Source organism: Chrysemys picta, chromosome 7, assembly GCF_011386835.1.
Source record: "Chrysemys picta bellii isolate R12L10 chromosome 7, ASM1138683v2, whole genome shotgun sequence".
NCBI lineage: Eukaryota > Metazoa > Chordata > Testudines > Emydidae > Chrysemys > Chrysemys picta.
This window is the reverse complement of record NC_088797.1, coordinates 67,829,125-67,846,563: the sequence shown is the minus strand read 5'-3', so window position 1 is coordinate 67,846,563 and position 17,439 is coordinate 67,829,125. Positions and strand designations below refer to the sequence as shown.

General features: G+C 40.0%; 1 protein-coding gene across 9 annotated transcripts in view; it reads left to right on the top strand.

Annotated features, from left to right (window-relative positions):
* The window catches only part of DLG5 (discs large MAGUK scaffold protein 5), a 198,346-nt gene extending 182,138 nt beyond the window's left edge, over window positions 1-16,208 (top strand). For 5 of the 9 annotated variants that reach the window (XM_008173680.4, XM_042856150.2, XM_024110232.3 and 2 more), the window contains 10 exons: window positions 316-480; window positions 823-1,006; window positions 3,778-3,926; window positions 4,330-4,500; window positions 5,752-5,948; window positions 6,422-6,565; window positions 6,793-6,920; window positions 7,833-7,942; window positions 10,437-10,546; window positions 14,559-16,208. In XM_008173680.4, the coding sequence (XP_008171902.2) occupies window positions 316-480; window positions 823-1,006; window positions 3,778-3,926; window positions 4,330-4,500; window positions 5,752-5,948; window positions 6,422-6,565; window positions 6,793-6,920; window positions 7,833-7,942; window positions 10,437-10,546; window positions 14,559-14,662 (1,462 nt within the window). In that variant the 3' untranslated portion in view covers window positions 14,663-16,208. The remainder of the gene's footprint in view (window positions 1-315; window positions 481-822; window positions 1,007-3,777; window positions 3,927-4,329; window positions 4,501-5,751; window positions 5,949-6,421; window positions 6,566-6,792; window positions 6,921-7,832; window positions 7,943-10,436; window positions 10,547-14,558) is intronic. The other 4 variants (XR_010589194.1, XR_010589193.1, XM_024110233.3 and 1 more) reach the window with 3 other exon arrangements.
* Window positions 16,209-17,439: the final 1,231 nt, after the last annotated feature.

Sequence of the window (17,439 nt, the reverse complement as noted above, 5' to 3'; positions counted from 1 at the left end):
GGAGTATAGTTCCCTGTAGAAACCAAGGACCTAACTGGGAGGTCTGCACAGAGAAGTCTTTCAGAACAGAACCCAAAGACATTAGCTATAACGCTAATGCAAGTTTGCCTAGAAAGAAATTTAGAAGGCTTATACTGATTGCACTATTTTGAGATTTCTCAGTTGATTTCAACTTGATTATAGCCCTGATTGAGATTCCAGGGAAACCAGTATCTGAATGATTAATGTTCCTTGATGTCTGAAGTTAGTTTTGGTATTTGTTGAACTGTTAACATTTATCAATGTGTTTTACACCCTCTCTTGCTCTCTGTTTAGTTCTCGCTTAGAACCAGTGAGCAATCATTCCACTCCTCAAGGCAGTGGAGCTGCAACCCCTGACAATCATTCCATAATAGATACTGTGAGTGAACAGGATGAAGGAACAATGACACCTCCATCCAAACAAACCACACCTACAACTAGTCCCCGGAATTCCATGAGGTAAATAGTCTGACCATGTCATTTTCTGCTTTCCGAAAGTGAGGGGAGGACAAGACATAAAATGAAACGTGCTTCCTGGAGTGCACTGACATTTTTCAATAGACAGGAGCCTTGAGATAAAACAATTTTCTTGTTTCTTGCAGACCTATTTGAGAAGCACTTCAAATACAAATGTAGTAACAAGATTAGCTTAATTGAGAACAATATAGGAAGCATGAAGTTGAAGTTATGCTGTAGAGATGTAATAAGGAGGCAAATAGACTGCTTTTGTTCAGATGACTAGTTGCACTTGAACTGTAAATGAGAGCAGCTAATACACTGTTTTCAAATTGCTATCAAAAGGGTCCCTGTGGACACAAACAAGAGGACCCCTGAACCAAGAAATGTTGTCATTAAAAAATCCCAAGTGGAGCTTGGAATCCAGATATGTGGTGGAAACCTGCATGGAATATTTGTGTCTGATGTAGAAGATGACAGCCCAGCAAAAGGACCTGATGGACTAGTAACGGGAGACATGATACTTGAGGTAAACTGTGAAGATACAAAATATAGAAGACATATTCCCTTCTAACGTTTCAAATTTTTAAAAAAGCATGTACTTGAGAGCATGTCTGATGGCAGTCCAACAAATTGGTTGTTGCTACTAGATTCCTTACAGCAGAGCACTGCCTTGGCAGGTTTGATAGCTACATGCAGTTGCCCATAGGAACTACATTGTTCTCTTTTAGGTTTCTGTCTTAAAGCATTCTTTTCTGCACTTCATGTTAGGCCTTGCTTCTGCTAAAGGCACTCAGCAAAAGTTCCCCCCACTAAGACCAGTTCATTTCCACCAGTGTTAGTTACCCTGGAAAACCTAGTGCAAATGGACAGCCCTCTCAAACGTTAACAATGTCTAAGTGATGGTATGAGAACTCTGAGTCTGTCTGAAACGATAGCTGTGAGATCTGTGAATTGTCCCCATCATTTCAATGGTGTGTTAAGACTTCAGTCTCATAAGCATTTAAATGGAGGGGAGGGATAGCTCAGTGGTTTGAGCATTGGCCTGCTAAACCCAGGATTGTGAGTTCAATCCTTGAGGGTGCCATTTAGGGAACTGGGGTGAAAATCTGTCTGGGGATTGGTCCTGCTTTGAGGAGGGGGTTGGACTAGATGACCTCCTGAGGTCCCTTCCAACCCTGATAATTCTATGATTCTATAAAATGCCAACAGGAACTATTTCACAGGTGATGATTTTAGCAGAAATGTGCTTATTTTCCATTGTTGGTTGGAGTGGCAACTGGGTCAGGGTGTTGTGGGGCAATTAGTTGTTGGGAAATGTGAAATGACCATTATCAGAAATTAACCTCTTTTTCAGCCAATTAACCTCTTTTTCAGCCACCATTTACCTAGTGTAGACGTGGTAAACGGCTTTGAGCCACAGTTAGCACAGTTTCATCTATCTGCAGTGGGGGTTTGCAGTGGTACAGCCACACAGATGGCTGTAATTAGGACAAACTCTCAGTACAGAGAAGACCTCAGACTGCTCTCAGAGGAGAATCATCCATTTCCCAGAACGAAAACTGTCCCGTGACCTACACTGCACTTACTCCTTGTCAGTACAAAAATCTGCAGCACACTGCAAGAGTAACAACTGCAGCAGCATACAAAAAATTGGATTAGTATGAAAACCCTAAATTGCCCAAAGAACTCTGTGCTGATTGGAACAGACTGTTGAGGGGAAGGAGTACCCCATGATTTTGGGGTCCCTCCCCATAGCTTGGGCCTAATATACCACTGAGAGCGCAGGGCCTTGGTTATAACTCTCACAATTAAATATTTGGCAATCACTGGCAGTACACGGAGGCTTATCTTTGCTAAAGACAGGGAGTTTAGAGTACAAACCACACATAAGCCTGAAGTACCAGTGTTGGTGTACATGTACTAGGAGTTGAGAATTACTGTTCTAGAGGATAGTAGGCTCTAGATGGGAAATCTTGAGCCCAGACTCTGTAGATGGGATACAATAGCCGTTATGAACTGCAGGCCCTCTCCCCGTTTTGGGTGGCGGGGGGGAAGAGTGTGAGGGAAGCAAGAAGAAGGGATGATCCGTGTAACAGAGAAGGTTGGTCGTGCCCTTGTGACCTTGGGCAACCCGTTAATCTTTCTGTGCCTTGTTTTTTCCATCTGTGAAATGGGTATATTTCCCTACCAGACAGGGGTGTTGGGAGGATAAATACATTGTTTGTGAGCTGCCCAGATACTACTGTGATGGAATCCATGTGAGTACTTTGGGAGATGTTCCCATTGTACCCGCTTAATCCTGGATACTCGTCCACATGTAGGAGGTGTGCAGGGTTTGTTTTTAAGTTTTACACCTTGATTCAGACCACCTGATCTGCCTAGGAATCCTAAAATAAAAATCGTGGACTGAACAGAAACACTGGATTTATGGTTTATTAAAACAATCTGTACCCCACTAACCTCCTCTTTTTGTCCTCTGACTGCAGAGGTGTTAACGCCACTCAATCTTGAATAGTATCTTATAATATGTGCTCACTACTTATGCTAACAATCTGTTCCACCCTTCATTTTGCTGTGATTCTGGGAGTACCTTTCCCAGACCTGAAGAAGAGCTCTGTGTCTCGCTTGAAAGCTTCTGTCTCTCACCAGCTGAAGTTGGTGCAATAAAAGAGATTACAGCCATGTCTACAAGATTATGCATGTACGCATACAGCCAGCGCATTGTGGGATGGCTCCTGAAAGCCATAATAGTTGACATAAGCAACATACTGTCTACACTGACACTGCGTTGACCAAAGTACATCAACCATGACTCTCTGCTGCTCGGGGAGGTGGTGGTACAATCAGCGTAAAGATGCGTTGACGGCGGGAGCCAAATTTAAGCGACGACGTTTCCATACCTAACACTGTAGTGTAGATCAGGCCTACCTCACCCACCTGGTCTTTCTAGGAATCCTAAATAAGATCTCCTTGGAATCTTGTGATTTTCTGCTTTTGTGTCTGGAACAGCTAAGGGAATATGGTGGCTTTTCCCCTTTTTGTGTATATCCACTGCGTTTTCTTCAGGGATTTTTTAAAAATTCTACTCTCTGTCTCAGTACTGGATATTTTAACTGGTGCCTACGCTAGTTTGTATCGTGCTGTGGTGAGTTTTCCTTTTACACACGTACAGGCCATTGGGAGAACCAAACTCCCACTTCACATGCTTCCTCAGGCTCCACTCTAATCTTACAATCTATTAAGATACAACATCAGCTCTGAGACCTCATGAATTTTGGGTTTTTCTGTATTTTACAGTATGGATCTGTTGATATGCGAAATAAAACAGCTGAGGAAGCCTACCTTGAAATGTTGAAGCCAGGAGAAAATATAAGAGTAAAGACTCAGTACAGAATAGAAGAATTCAACAAGATTAAAGAGTTACCTGGAGATGGATTCTATATCAGGTATTAACATGTCCATTAAATAGCTTAGTGTCTTAACTATTTTGCCAGCAAGAATCACATGTAACTGCAAATAATTTAAAAGTAAAGGACCATACAAAGCTGCTAGAATAGTATGCTGACCATTGTATGCAAGGGGTCAGAGAGGCAGCAAATTTCGGCTTATGTTGGAAATTCAAAGCACAATGCCCTATCTCGGCTAGCCCTTGATTCTTTGCAATTGCTGAAAGTGTGCAACCTATATCCCAAGTGTAGCTGCCTACTTCACTGTGGGTACATGGGCATTTAGAATGTTAGAGACCAACTCCAGCAGAGAGTCATTTATTTTCCTCACTATCTACACGACTTGCTTCACTTGAGATGGTGGAGCTTCATTTATAGATTCTATTTATGTCTCTCTTTGCAGAGCACTTTATGATCGGCTGGCAGAGGTGGAGCAGGATTTAAACTTTAAGAAGGATGACATTTTGTATGTTGATGATACTCTACCACAGGGGAACTTTGGTTGCTGGATGGCTTGGCAGCTGGATGAGAATGCTCAAAAGCTAGAGAGAGGACAGATTCCCAGCAAATATATGTAAGTGACCTCAGTGATAAATTGCTTCTTAAAGTTCCTGAGTGATGAGCTATAAACAAAAAAGAACCGGGTTTGAGTCTTCAAAGCTGTGTGATTCCTGTGAGGTATTAGTTTCCTAGAAGTGTTATTTTAGGGGTGGCATGTTTTAATAACATCTAATTAAATAAGATGTTATGTCAAGTCATTTTTAGTGCTGCTAATAGTAACCTCCTAAAAGTGGAAAGGACACACAGTACTGTGCTGTGAATGAAGATTCAGACAGTAACCTAACTGACTTTACACAGAAATATCATCTAAACTGGGGGTGTCAAACTCATTTTTAGACAGAGCCACTCGCTTTTGAATTATGATCTGTGTAAAGTGAGGACTGTGTACCCAAAACAATCCACTATTACCAAAGGGAAATATTCACCAAGATCAAGGGCAGAATATGATCCTTATTCAGCCATTAAATTTTTAGCTGCTTAGTGCAGTCACATTCAGTATCACTCAGCAGGCAAATCTCACGTTTTAAGATCACTGCTATTTCTGCCCTTCCTTTCTCTCCTTTCATCATAAGAACTTGTAAGCAATTTTGACAATAGAAGCTATGCTAATACATAGGATAGCTGTTACATTTGAAAGCACAGTATAGACATAATTATCCTCACACTGTTCCTGTGAGATAATTAAGAAGGAATTGACCCCATTTTGCAGACAGAAAGATATCTACTGTGTGTACAGTAAGTTTGCTTCCATTTTAAATACAACTGCATGATAGTAATTTTGTGTTGGAATGTTAAACAAAACTAGTCACTTAGTTTGCAGAAACAATAATAGCAATACAATGTGCCTCATCTTATAACCAAAAATGTGATACCTTCCATTCTGTCTATGTAGGGGGAGATTGACTTTCACTGGGAATTAGGGGCCTAATTACCTTTAAAAATCTCCCCCAAATTTCTCAGCCAGAATTTGTCAAGCTCTTTCTAGCGCTATTATATTTACCCACATTCTAGTGTCCCTGAAGAAAGGCCCAGAAAATCAGACTCAAGATATATAATACATGGGATATATTCTTCCAGTGTTGATCAATAGTAGTTTCAGGTTATGGATATTCTGTTGATGCTGCTTGAGATCATTTGGCAGTTGCCCTAGACAAGTTTTCCTTAATGATGATACATTTTTCTTTTCTTTTGTGAAGAATGGCTCTTAAAATCCCTATGTGTTTGTGCTAACCTGAATACAATTATTCAATCCATTTCACTGTAGGATGGACCAGGAGTTCTATAGGAGACACAGTATGTCTGAGGCTAAAGATGAAAACAGCTCCACTAAGACTTTGTCAGCAGCAGCTCGAAGATCATTCTTTAGAAGAAAACATAAACACAAGCGTAGTGGTTCCAAAGATGGAAAAGATTTACTGGCTCTTGATACAATCAGTACAGACTCCATTCCTTTCTTGGATGGCAAGTGCCTTTGTTATATTTAGTTTTCTTAAGGCTATGAAAAAACACCTGAGAGAAGTGTGGTTTTCTGATTGATCTGCATTTAAACACTGGAGAATTATCTGTGTCCTATGACACTCATTGTCCTCAGGCACCAACATAGGCATTAAATAACAAGCCAGATCATCATCTCAAATTAGTGCTTGTAGTTTCTTAATTTAAAAAGGAAAAAGTCCATCCCCTGATGTATGAATATTAAAATTTAACCTTTTGAGCAGGGTTGGCAAAAAAAAAGCCTTTTGACATTTATGCCACCAGCATGGTTTAAATCCTTTAATTCCATCTTCTCATAACAGGACTACAGGCCCTTTGTCCATTGCCAAAGATTTATGTTCAAACCTTTTGTAATTAGTTGTGTGTCCTTTATTTATCTGAACAATACTGCAAAAAACATTTTAATTGTGCATAAGTGACTTTTTTGTTACTCTTTTTAGATTCTGTGAGTCTGGCTTATCAGCGTGTACAGAAGGTGGATTGTACCTCTCCCAGGCCTGTACTCATTCTAGGACCATTACCTGATGCTGTGAAGGACATGCTAGTCAAAGAATCTCCTGGAAAATTTTGCAGATGTCCCCTTGGTAAGTGTACAAGTAATGAGAGCAATTTTGTGTGTTTTGCCAAGTAACGTTTATTTGTACTTGTAGAAATAACACAATCATCTGGCCTAACAACTGGATTAAAGGGTAGCACAAAGATTCTAGGAGGGGGAGGAAAAAGCAAGACTGTGAAATTCTATCCTGTAAATCTTGTTCTGTAGTTAAGAAATATAAATGAACGAAGTATCAATTTTTGTTCTCTGAAATAGAAGTGATGAAAGCTTCCCAACAAGCCATCGAACGTGGAGTGAAAGACTGTTTGTTTATAGATTACAAACGAAGGAGTGGACATTTTGATGTGACAACAGTAGCTTCAATAAAGGAGATAACAGAGAAGGTGATTGTCTCTTTATGGTATCTTCTCTTGCTCTCCAGTTCACTGTAAAATTTACAGATAATTATTATATACTGTATTTCCTGAAAAAAAATGTACTAGTGCTGATATTGTTCTGTTTCAAAAGATTACCAAAGAATTGTTCCCAGGGCATTTTCTTCTTGAGAAAAACAAGGTAATTTAATATAAGTGCAGTTACCTTGTTTCATCGTGTCGCTATTTAAAGATTCTTTTATAATCCTAGGTATAGAGAAACTGGTTGTGTTAGTGATTCTTTAAGTCATCTTAATATTAGTTAAAAAAAGAAATTCTGTGCATTGCATAGTTTGAATTAACTTTTTATTTTTAAAAATATTTGTAAATACTTTGTTTTTTGACACTGCTCAGATTGCATAAAATTTGCCAGTGGATAAACACTGCAAGAAAGAAACCGCTAAACCGACTTTAACAGAATTAAAATGTGTTCTGTCAAACCAGATATATACTCTTACTGCTTAAGGAGTAGAGCTGCATATTTGGTCTAGTTAGGAGATATGAAAGACTATTTATTTGTTCTTAAAGACAAAAATGAATGAATACCTAAATCCTTTATCGCAGTAGGTTTGAGATTAATTGATTCTCAAATATCCTCAAATAAATGCCTGTTCTATTAATAGATTTTTTTGGTACTCTAAAATGGGGTTTATTGTTTTATGTATTTTTGTCAGCTTAAGGATTGATAAATCCTTTACATACAATGCACTTTGTAGTTACTGCCACAACATATTTTATGTGTAAAAGGAGTTGAAAATATGCTTAATGGCCTGTCATATAAATGTAAAGCAGAAATTTCATTGAATTATTGTGGTTTCACTGGGGGATTAATAGGATCCTTGTAAGTTTGCTTATGCTTTCTACCCAAATATTTGTTTTTAGGATTGTCATTGTCTATTGGACATTGCTCCTCATGCCATTGAACGGCTCCACAGTGTTCATATCTACCCTATTGTCATCTTCATTCGATACAAAAACGCTAAGCAAATCAAGTAAGTGAGGAATATAGCTTACGGCCACTTGTTTTGTTATACAATAATAGTTTGTATAGTCCGTTTCATTGTAGTATCTCAGAAAACCTTTATAAATGTGAATCAATTAAGTCTTGCAACTCTCTTGTGAGGTAGGTAGACTTATCACCATGCAACAGAGGGATAAAATGAAGGGACTTCGGTAACTTACCATGTTTTGATATAAAGCATATTAAGTAGTGCTGTTGATGAATCACAGTTAACTCATGTGATTAACTCCAAAAATTAATTGTGATTTAAAAAATTAATTGTGATTAATCGCACTGTTAAACAATAGAATACTAATTTCCATTTATTAAATATTTTTGGATGTTTTTTCTACACTTTCAAATATATTGATTTCAGTTAAACACAGAATACGAAGTGTACCATGCTCACTTTATATTATTATTTTTATTACAAATATTTGTACTGTAAAATAAGAAATAGTATTTTTCAGTTCACCATATACAAGTACTGTAGTGCAATCTCTTTATCGCAAAAGTGCAACTTATAAATGTAGATTTTTTTTGTTACATAACTGCATTCAAAAACAAAGCACTGTAAAACTTGAGAGCCTACAAGTCTACTCAGTCCTACTTCTTGTTCTGCCAATCGCTCAGAGAAATAAGTTTGTTTACATTTACAGGAGATAATGCTGCCCGCTTCTTGATTATAATGTCATCTGAAAGTGAGAACAGGCTTTCGCATGGCACTTTTGTAGCTGGCAAATTGCAAGGAATTTACATGGCAGATATGCTAAGTGTTTGTATGCCCCTTCATGCTTCAGCCACCATTCCAGAGGACATGCTGATGATTCTCATTAAAAAAAAAATGCATTAATTAAATTTATGACTGAACTCCTTGGGGAAGAATGGTATGTTTTCTGGTGTTTTGCCTGCATTCTGCCATATATTTCATGTTATAGAAGTCTCAGATGATGACTCAGCACATGTTCATTTTAAGAACACTTTCACTGCAGATTTGACAGGTGATGAAAATGAACATGCATCGGTCCTCACTGCTTTGGATCGTTATCTAGCAGAACCTGTCATCAGCATGGACATGTGTCCTCTGGAATGGTGGTTGAAGCATGAAGGGACATATGAATCTTTAGTGTATTTGACACATAAATATCTTGCAACACCGGCTATAACAGTGCCTGTTGTCACTTTCAGGTGACATTGTAAACAAGAAGCAGGCAGCATTATCTCCTGCAAATGTAATCAAACTTGTTTGTCTGAGCAATTGGCTGTACAAGAAGTAGGACTGAGTGGACTTTCTAGGCGCTAAAGTTTTACCAGAAAATGAATCGGCTGTAGTAAAACTCTGTAAAGCTGTACTAGCTATTGGCCAGATTTTCAAAATATAAAGAAACTGCTGCTGTTGAACACTCTCTTGAAAAGTTGGCCAATAGCTCTTACAGCTACTGTTTTAGAAAACCAAGTTAAATATAATAATATTGTGAAAGATTGAACTGTTGACACAGGAAGTCATGATTTCTCAGTGCTTATCAAAATTAGGTGTATTAGCACGTTTCCATTGGGAGTACCTGTCCTGGGCATTAAAAGTTTAATAGTAGGATTTTCAAAAGCACCTAAGTGACTTAACACAGGTCTCATTAATTTTCAGAGGGATCTGTGCTCCTAGATCAATTAGATGCTTTTGAAAACCACCCTAATAACTAGGACAGTGTCTACAATAACACCAACACTGGCCTAGCTTGCTGTATTAGCTCAGCATTGCAAAGGCAAGCTATCTCCCACTTTTATCTGCTTTTTACCATTTCAAACAGAAACTCGCCTTTACTCACTAATACCTAGGAGAGCCTCTGTTTGTTAGGGCTCTGTACGTACCTAGCCCAGTTGCTACAGTATCCAAAGTATGATAGCGAAAACGTCGGATCTTTGTTTCATACTTACGAGAGCATTTTCTAGAGATAGGCTTGAACAAATCCATGCATCTAAATGCTCCTGATGCTGGAAAAATGTTGATCTGGAGGAGGACTTTACAGCTTGTCCCTAGTTTTCCCCCCTCTGTCACCCCTCCCTCCCAATTTGTATCATGAGATTCTCCGTTTATTTGCAAAGTTTAATAAATGAATTTACATTTTAAGTCCTTTGATAGAGAAGTTTCTTTAATGTTGCTTTGATTAAAGTGTTTTTTCAAAGTGTAGGATGATCTGAGACGTCTGAAAATATCCCTTAAAACTGGAAAAGTTGGAGGTTTTTTTCTTTGCTTTCACTGACTGAATTTTTGCTAATGTTATGCTGTGTTTCCTATTACAGCAATTCATATGCCTTGGCTATCACTTAACCTTATATTACTGGTAATATTACACTGAATCTCCAGATGGCGCTCTCTGTATGCTTGAAAATTAATCTGAGGCTTGGACGTTAGATGAATTACATACAGTTATGGTAGAGTCTGTTGAAAGAATAACTGTTAAGCAAATGTTTTATTTCTTTTCTTACAGAGAGCAGAAAGACCCAATCTTTCTGAGGGACAAAGTTACACAAAAACATTCCAAAGAACAATTTGAGACAGCTCAAAAAATAGAACAGGAATATAGCAAGTACTTCACAGGTTAGTATTTACCATAATCATCATTTCAGTAAGAATACAGTAGCAGGTCGTTCCACTTAAACTATGTTTCAAAAGAGCCTTTAGTACATAGCAGGTTTTTTGTGTTTTTTCTCTCCCTTGGTTCTGGTCATGTTTGTGCTCTGATTCTTTTTAAAGAGAGAATAGATATAGATATAGATATATATTTTTAAAAGTCACAGGTGCTTAGTCTATAACAGGGGTGGACAAACTTTTTGGCCTGAGGGCCGCATCGGGTTTCAGAAATTGTATGGAGGGCCGGTTAGGGGAGGCTGTGCCTCCCCAAACAGCCAGGCATGGCTCAGTCCCTGCCCCCTATCTGATCCCCCCCCCCGCTTCTCGCCCCCTGACCTCCCCCTCCCCCCTGATACCCCTGCCAATCCACTCCTCCTGCTCTCTGTTCCCTGACCACCTCTGGACCCCCCCGCCCCTAATTGCCCCCCACCACCCCATCCAACCCCCCCTCTTCTTCCTGATTGCCCCTCCGGGACCCCTGCCCCATCCACCCCTCCCGCTCCCTGACCGCCCCCAGAACCCCCGCCCCGACTGCCCCCCACCGCCCCATCCAACCCCTCCTCTCCTTCCTGACGGCCCCCCACCCCACCCCCGGGACCCCTGCCCCATCCAACCATCCCTTCTCCCTGACCGCCCCCGGAACCCATGCCCCCATTCAACCCCCCTGTTCCCTGCTCTCTGACCGCCCCCACCCCTATCCACACCCCCGGCCCCTGACCATCCCCCGAACTCCCCTGCCCTCTATCCAACCCCACTCCCTGCCCCCTTACTGCGCTGCCTGGAGCACTGGTGGCTGGCGGCGCTACAGCCGCACTGCGCAGCATAGAGCACCAGGTTAGGCCAGGTTCTGCAGCTGTGCTGCCCCAGGAACTTGCAGCCCCGGTGCCCAGAGCATTGCACCCGCGATGCAGTAAGCTGAGGCTGCGGGGGAGGGGCCAGGGGCTAGCCTCCCGGGGCAGGTGCTCAGGGGCCGGGCAAAACAGTCCCGCAGGCTGTAGTTTGCCCACCTCTGGTCTATAACATGGAGTTTGGTTTTAGTATTTAGAGTATCTTCTATATACTATAATGACCTCTCAAAATGACCCACAGTGGCACAAATGACCCAGTATTGGGAGCATTATGGTGAAACTACATGAAGTGTAAGTGTTATTGATGGGAATGATGTGACTGTTGCCATAACATTACAACATGCATAGATTTTTTTATTCCTGCTATAGTATGATGTATTGGCCTAGTTCCCGCACCCTATCTGACCCTCCCCCTGGCTTCTCGCCCCCTGACACCTTTCCCCCTCCTCCCCCCCACCGGACCCCTGCCCCATCCACTCCTTCTGCTCTCTGTCCCCTGACCACCTCTGGATCCCCCACCCCTAACTGCCCCCCGCCGCCCCCTCTTCCTTCCTGACTGCCCCCCACAGATCCTTATCCCATCCAACCACCTCTTCTCCCTGACTGCCCCCAGATCCCCTGCCCCTAACTGCCCCCCACCGCTCTAATGTAAGAAAGCTATAATGGGATTTAATGGCTTTGGGATAATACATATTGATATGACATGTTACAGTAGGGTTTAAGAAGGCGGGTACACCGTTGTTGGAATTGAACCATTATACATAATCATATCAGAGGTCTGTTTTAATGGCATAGCTCATAATATGAGCCCCTGAACATATGAGGAATGTTTTCTAACATATTTTACCCGAGACAGTGCTGCAGTACTTAAAGGATACTTCAGCTCGTTTCAGTGCACCAAACTCTTCTGCATAAACTCATAACAGTCAGGCTGAAATCTCAGTACCATAGAAGCGAATGGCCCCAACATTACACAAAAGCATGAAGTGCTTATAATAATAATAATTCCTAGCCTTTATGTAGAGCTGTAGTCCTTAATGTTTCTTTTAATTTAGAAGAAATTCTACTGCGATTTTTTTTTTTTACAGAAGTGGCTTTACATACACACACACAATATACTGTATCTTTAGGGACGGGTCTGTCTCTCCATAAGAAGGTATTACTATTGCATGTTGAGAAAAGTCTCAAATAATTAACAATGGCAGTTTTCCAGCTTATTACATAAGAGAAGTACTCCATTTTCAAAGAAGTGACCATGAACCTTGTAAATGTGCACATAACTAAACACATGCTATCCTCTGCTCCTTGTGTGTGGGTGTTGCACCCACTTGTTGCATATTTTCTTAACTGAGGCCCAATCCTGTAACAAACCATGTGTGACCAGAGACTAATTGCATGATGAGGGGCCTTAAAATGTAAGTTCTTTGAGGCATGGACTTGTACGGTGCCTAGCAGTTTGGGTGCCCCAATTTGATGCTCCTGGATGCTACTGAGACAGAACCAAAACAGCTGTGTTAAAACTGAATTATACTTTTGACATACTAAAAATTCCCAAGCTAAGATTCAGTGCTTAACTGACATGGCAGTGTTCTGAGAAAAGTGTTTAGTTTAAGCATAGAGCGATATGTAATCTTGCACACAATAGCTTCTTCTCCCTGGTGTGAATACCTAGAGGTCTGAACCCTGGGGCTGCTTCAGTAACCAACTCTTTTTGGCTAATAGCCCATTCAGGCCATCTTTAGTTCAGAGACTGCACACTTGGTTTGATCTGTATTGCGTTTTAAATGCCCTTTTGCCATGTACAGACCTGTCATTTTTTGAGTCAGTGCATTCTACTTCCAAATTCTCCTGGTGTTGATACGGCACAGTGTGCTGCGACAATTAGAATACATTTTTGTTTAAGTGGTATTCAATTCTAAGCTCAGAAGAGGAAAAAATGTCTGCCTCTTGCTATTTTTTCCTATTACTCTAGACTAGCGTTAACTGTGGTCACAGAGGCTTTTTCAGGCACAACTATTAAGACATGTAAGTCACTCTTTAATGTTTTAAAGCTCCCATGGCCTGCTGTCCCTTGTCTACACTGATTTCCCCCTCCCCCCCCACACACTACTGATGTTGCAGCTGAACAATTGCTAGAGCAAGGACCAGCAGGCAGGACATTAAGAATAATGTCAATACAGGAAAGGCCCAAACTTTGGGATTATTATTATTATGGTTAAGTCCCATTTCCTGTTCCTAACTGCCTGCTCTAGTTATTTTGCATGGCTTTAGAGTCGTGGGCAAAGTTTATTTTAGTGGGTAGCACCATGATGCAAAACTCTGGCTGTTAGTTCTTGAGACTGAGCTCTCCAGGACGGATTTCTCAACAAGAAGGCCCTTGCCTTTTGAACATGTTCTGCTTGGCATTCCGCCCTCGCTGAGTTTGGCATGTCTACGAACACTATGCACGGTGTATTTATGGCTATTTGCTTCTCCTCTCCCCCCCCCCCCCCAAAAAAAAAACCCCAAACAAACAACCCAACATAGTTCTCTCAATTTGCTTCTCCTCTCCTCCCCCCCCCCCAAAAAAAAAAACAAAAACCAAACAAACAACCCAACATAGTTCTTTCAGTAAGTTTGTGGTGGCAGCAACGGTGGTTTTATTTAGCTCAGCCCTATACAATTAATTTTAAATATTTGTAAACAGCTCCTAGTTGCTACAGCTATAGTTTCTATTACTATATAAATATTAAACCTTGAACACCCCTTGCTCAACAGTGTGGGTTTATTATTATATAACAGGGTTCTGGCCAGCTTTAGGGGTAATGAACAAATTCTGCTACCTGCCTCTGAAAATAGCAAGCAAAGGACTCAGTAACAAAACAGTTGTCTTAGTTGATTATAGCCAGGGCTCTGACTGCCTTCCTTTGTCATTTTAAGGGTTAGCAGGAGCATCTGCATATTAAATACTTAACCTCTCTGCTCTGTTTATCATTGTTATTGTTTTACCCACATTCATGTATCTGCCAGTTTATCCAAGTGGTTAATTTATGCACGGTCTGTTGATAAATACTATGTAGGAAAATACCTGGCTAAGAATTGCTTTTTCCAGTGCCTGATGTGTGTGATTGAGGTGTTCTTTATTTTTGTAGGTATTGTCCAGGGAGGAGCCCTTTCAAGCATTTGCACTCAGATTATGACAACTGTTGATCAAGAACAAAATAAAGTCCTGTGGATTCCAGCTGGCCCGCTATAGATATTTGCCGTGAAACTCTTCTATGGATGTAACTAACAGTTGGCTTTTCTTTTTGTCCAATGGACACTGTCCATTTTTATCTCTATAGAGATATAAATGATTGATTTATGAAGGGGATTGATACACTGAACAAAAAACATCCACAAGGTGTGCTGGAAGAGAGAGATCACTTTATCAGAAGAACTTGTATTTTATGGTGTGCTTTTATACAAAACAGAATGGGATATAACGTAGGTGTACTTTTTCATAAGAGATTAATTTAGTGATGCTGCGAAACAAAAACCCTTTAGAATGACAAGTTTACAAAAACCTTTTCCAAGTATTTGGTTGTTGATGTTTACTTGAATGTCTTTTTTTTTTTAAGTTTGTTTCCTTTCCCCCAAATGAGGCATATCTCCAAAATGGAGTGATGTTTTTACATATGAATGAAATGGTTGTGGGCAGTGTGCTTCTACCTTGCAATTCTGACCATTTCCGAGCACACTGTTGACATGACTACCGGGTAATCACATGGGTTTTGTGAACGGTACATTTTGGGAGTGAGCTCAGAAGGAAGTGCACTCCTCTACAGGGCAGACCACTGTTTATAAAATACAAACGCTTGTCTGTCAAAGATACTGTTTTTCGTTTTTATGCATGGATCGAATATTTAAACATCATAATATATCTGATCAATCTAAACTTAATGTGTGTTGAGAAATATTTTTTGGTTGTTGGGCCTGGATTAAGTAGAGATGGGGAGAGTCAATAGCTAGGCCTAGCATGCTGTGTTTGTCACTTTTAGAGACTGTAAATATTGAAAGCTTATGTTGGTGCAATTTTGCAGGGTAATTCTTAAGCATTGTACTTCAGTGTGTAGCATTCACATAGATTTTTATTTAATATAAGAACAGTCACAGTTTTAGGGCTTTGATTAAAAGCCTTTAGGGAGGTACCATAATTGTTAGTGTTGTCACTGTCAACAAATAAGCAATCGTTTAGTTTTGGTTACAAGACTTATGTACCCATTGTACCAAACTCCATTGTATCAGTTCCCTTTTTGTTTTTGCACTTCTGAGTCTGTGTTCCTAACACAAAGTTTGTTTTTGTCTCTTTTTAACTGTATGTCATGTTTGTAGATACTGTACTTCAGTTGTTCTTTTGAAGTAGAACTGTTTCTCGGTGACTGTTCCTAACATTTCATTATGTAGCAAGAAGTATTTTGTAGTTTTACCCAACATTGTGTAGTTTTGCTTTTATTTGCAATTTTTTTAATTAAAAAAGGGATTCTTCTTGTACAGTTCTTCAAAGAAAAATTTGGTCCTAAATTTTAACTTCTGTTTTCCAGATACTGTTTTTATAGTTCAAAGTACTTTAAAAAAAATATATAGGAAATGTATTGATGAATTACTGGTAAAAATACTTTACATGTTGAGGGACAGCAGTTATATTTTTTTTAAGTTGAGATCAGAGATGGACTCTAATGGTACAATTGAAACAGACAGGTACAGTTCTGACTTGGATTTTCTGTACTAAAAATAAAAATGTCACTTTGTATAAAAAAAAAGTAAAGAAACTGATTACTGTGTTAAATGACAGTCAATTTCTAGAACTTGACTTGTGCATAAGAACTATTTATATATTGTATATTCTCACTTTTTACTTGAGACATATGGAGCCAATTTTAGTTCTTGTACTCATAACATTTGCACATATAAAATCTTCATTCTGTAGACTGAAATTGACATGTGTGCTCTGTACACACAGGCTTTCTCCACAAAATAGATTCTGCAGGCATAATTTGTACACTTACCTCCAATTCCCTGGGTTTTCAGGGTGTTGGCAGAATCCAGACTTGTCAATAGATGTTTCAAGGATACATTCCTTTCTGAAGCACCTGCCAATTGAGATAACTGATGAAAAACTGTCCCTTACCTATATTTTTATAAGTAAAACATTAATATCAATTAATCTAACCAAGTTTTCATGTTCTGCAGTAGGCCATCACATGTCTACCAAACTGGTGATCCATTACCCAGGCCTGCACAGGATCCGTGTCCCTTCCTACTCGACGAAAGGAAATTTTGGGGTGGCACATATACATATTCTTCAGCATAGTGAGTGTCCCAGTTCATACAGTGGTAGTTTTTCAGAAGTGTATAGCAAGGACAGCAAAACCATTTGGACTAATGTAAACAAAATTAACAACTGTGAACAACATGCTTCAGTCATCTGGGAACCAGCCTAACACCATCCTCCTAGCAACACCCTCATGCAAGACTTGGAATTCAACTGCTAGGTATGTTGTGAAGAAATCCATGGAGAACAGGGATTAAGTAGTGTGGCCTGAGTGCAGAAGAAAATCTTCTTGCCTTGTGCATCCAACACATAAAACTTTGTACCTTAAAGCCAAGTGATAGGACACACAGTGAACTTGATCAGCTGAATGAATGCCTTGGTTTTGACTAGGTCTATTTTTAGCATTGTGCAGGCATCCATGTCTTGGGACAGATCTATAGTGCAATTTTCTGAGACTTCTAGGTAATGCAGTTGACTTGAAGAATGAATTCTGGGTTAGTCCAAAAAAGCACTTTATCAGCATGAAAAATTCAGTACTGGTTCTGTCTGGACAGAACTTTTAATTGCACTACAGATCAAGCTAACATTACTGCTATCAAGGCTACTTGCCAGAGAGGGAAGTGTGAAAGGATGGCACTTGAGACAGTTCAACATCAGGTGGGGCCCATCATGCAACTCTGTACCCCAGCTTTTACATTATAGCCAGACACAGTCTACTC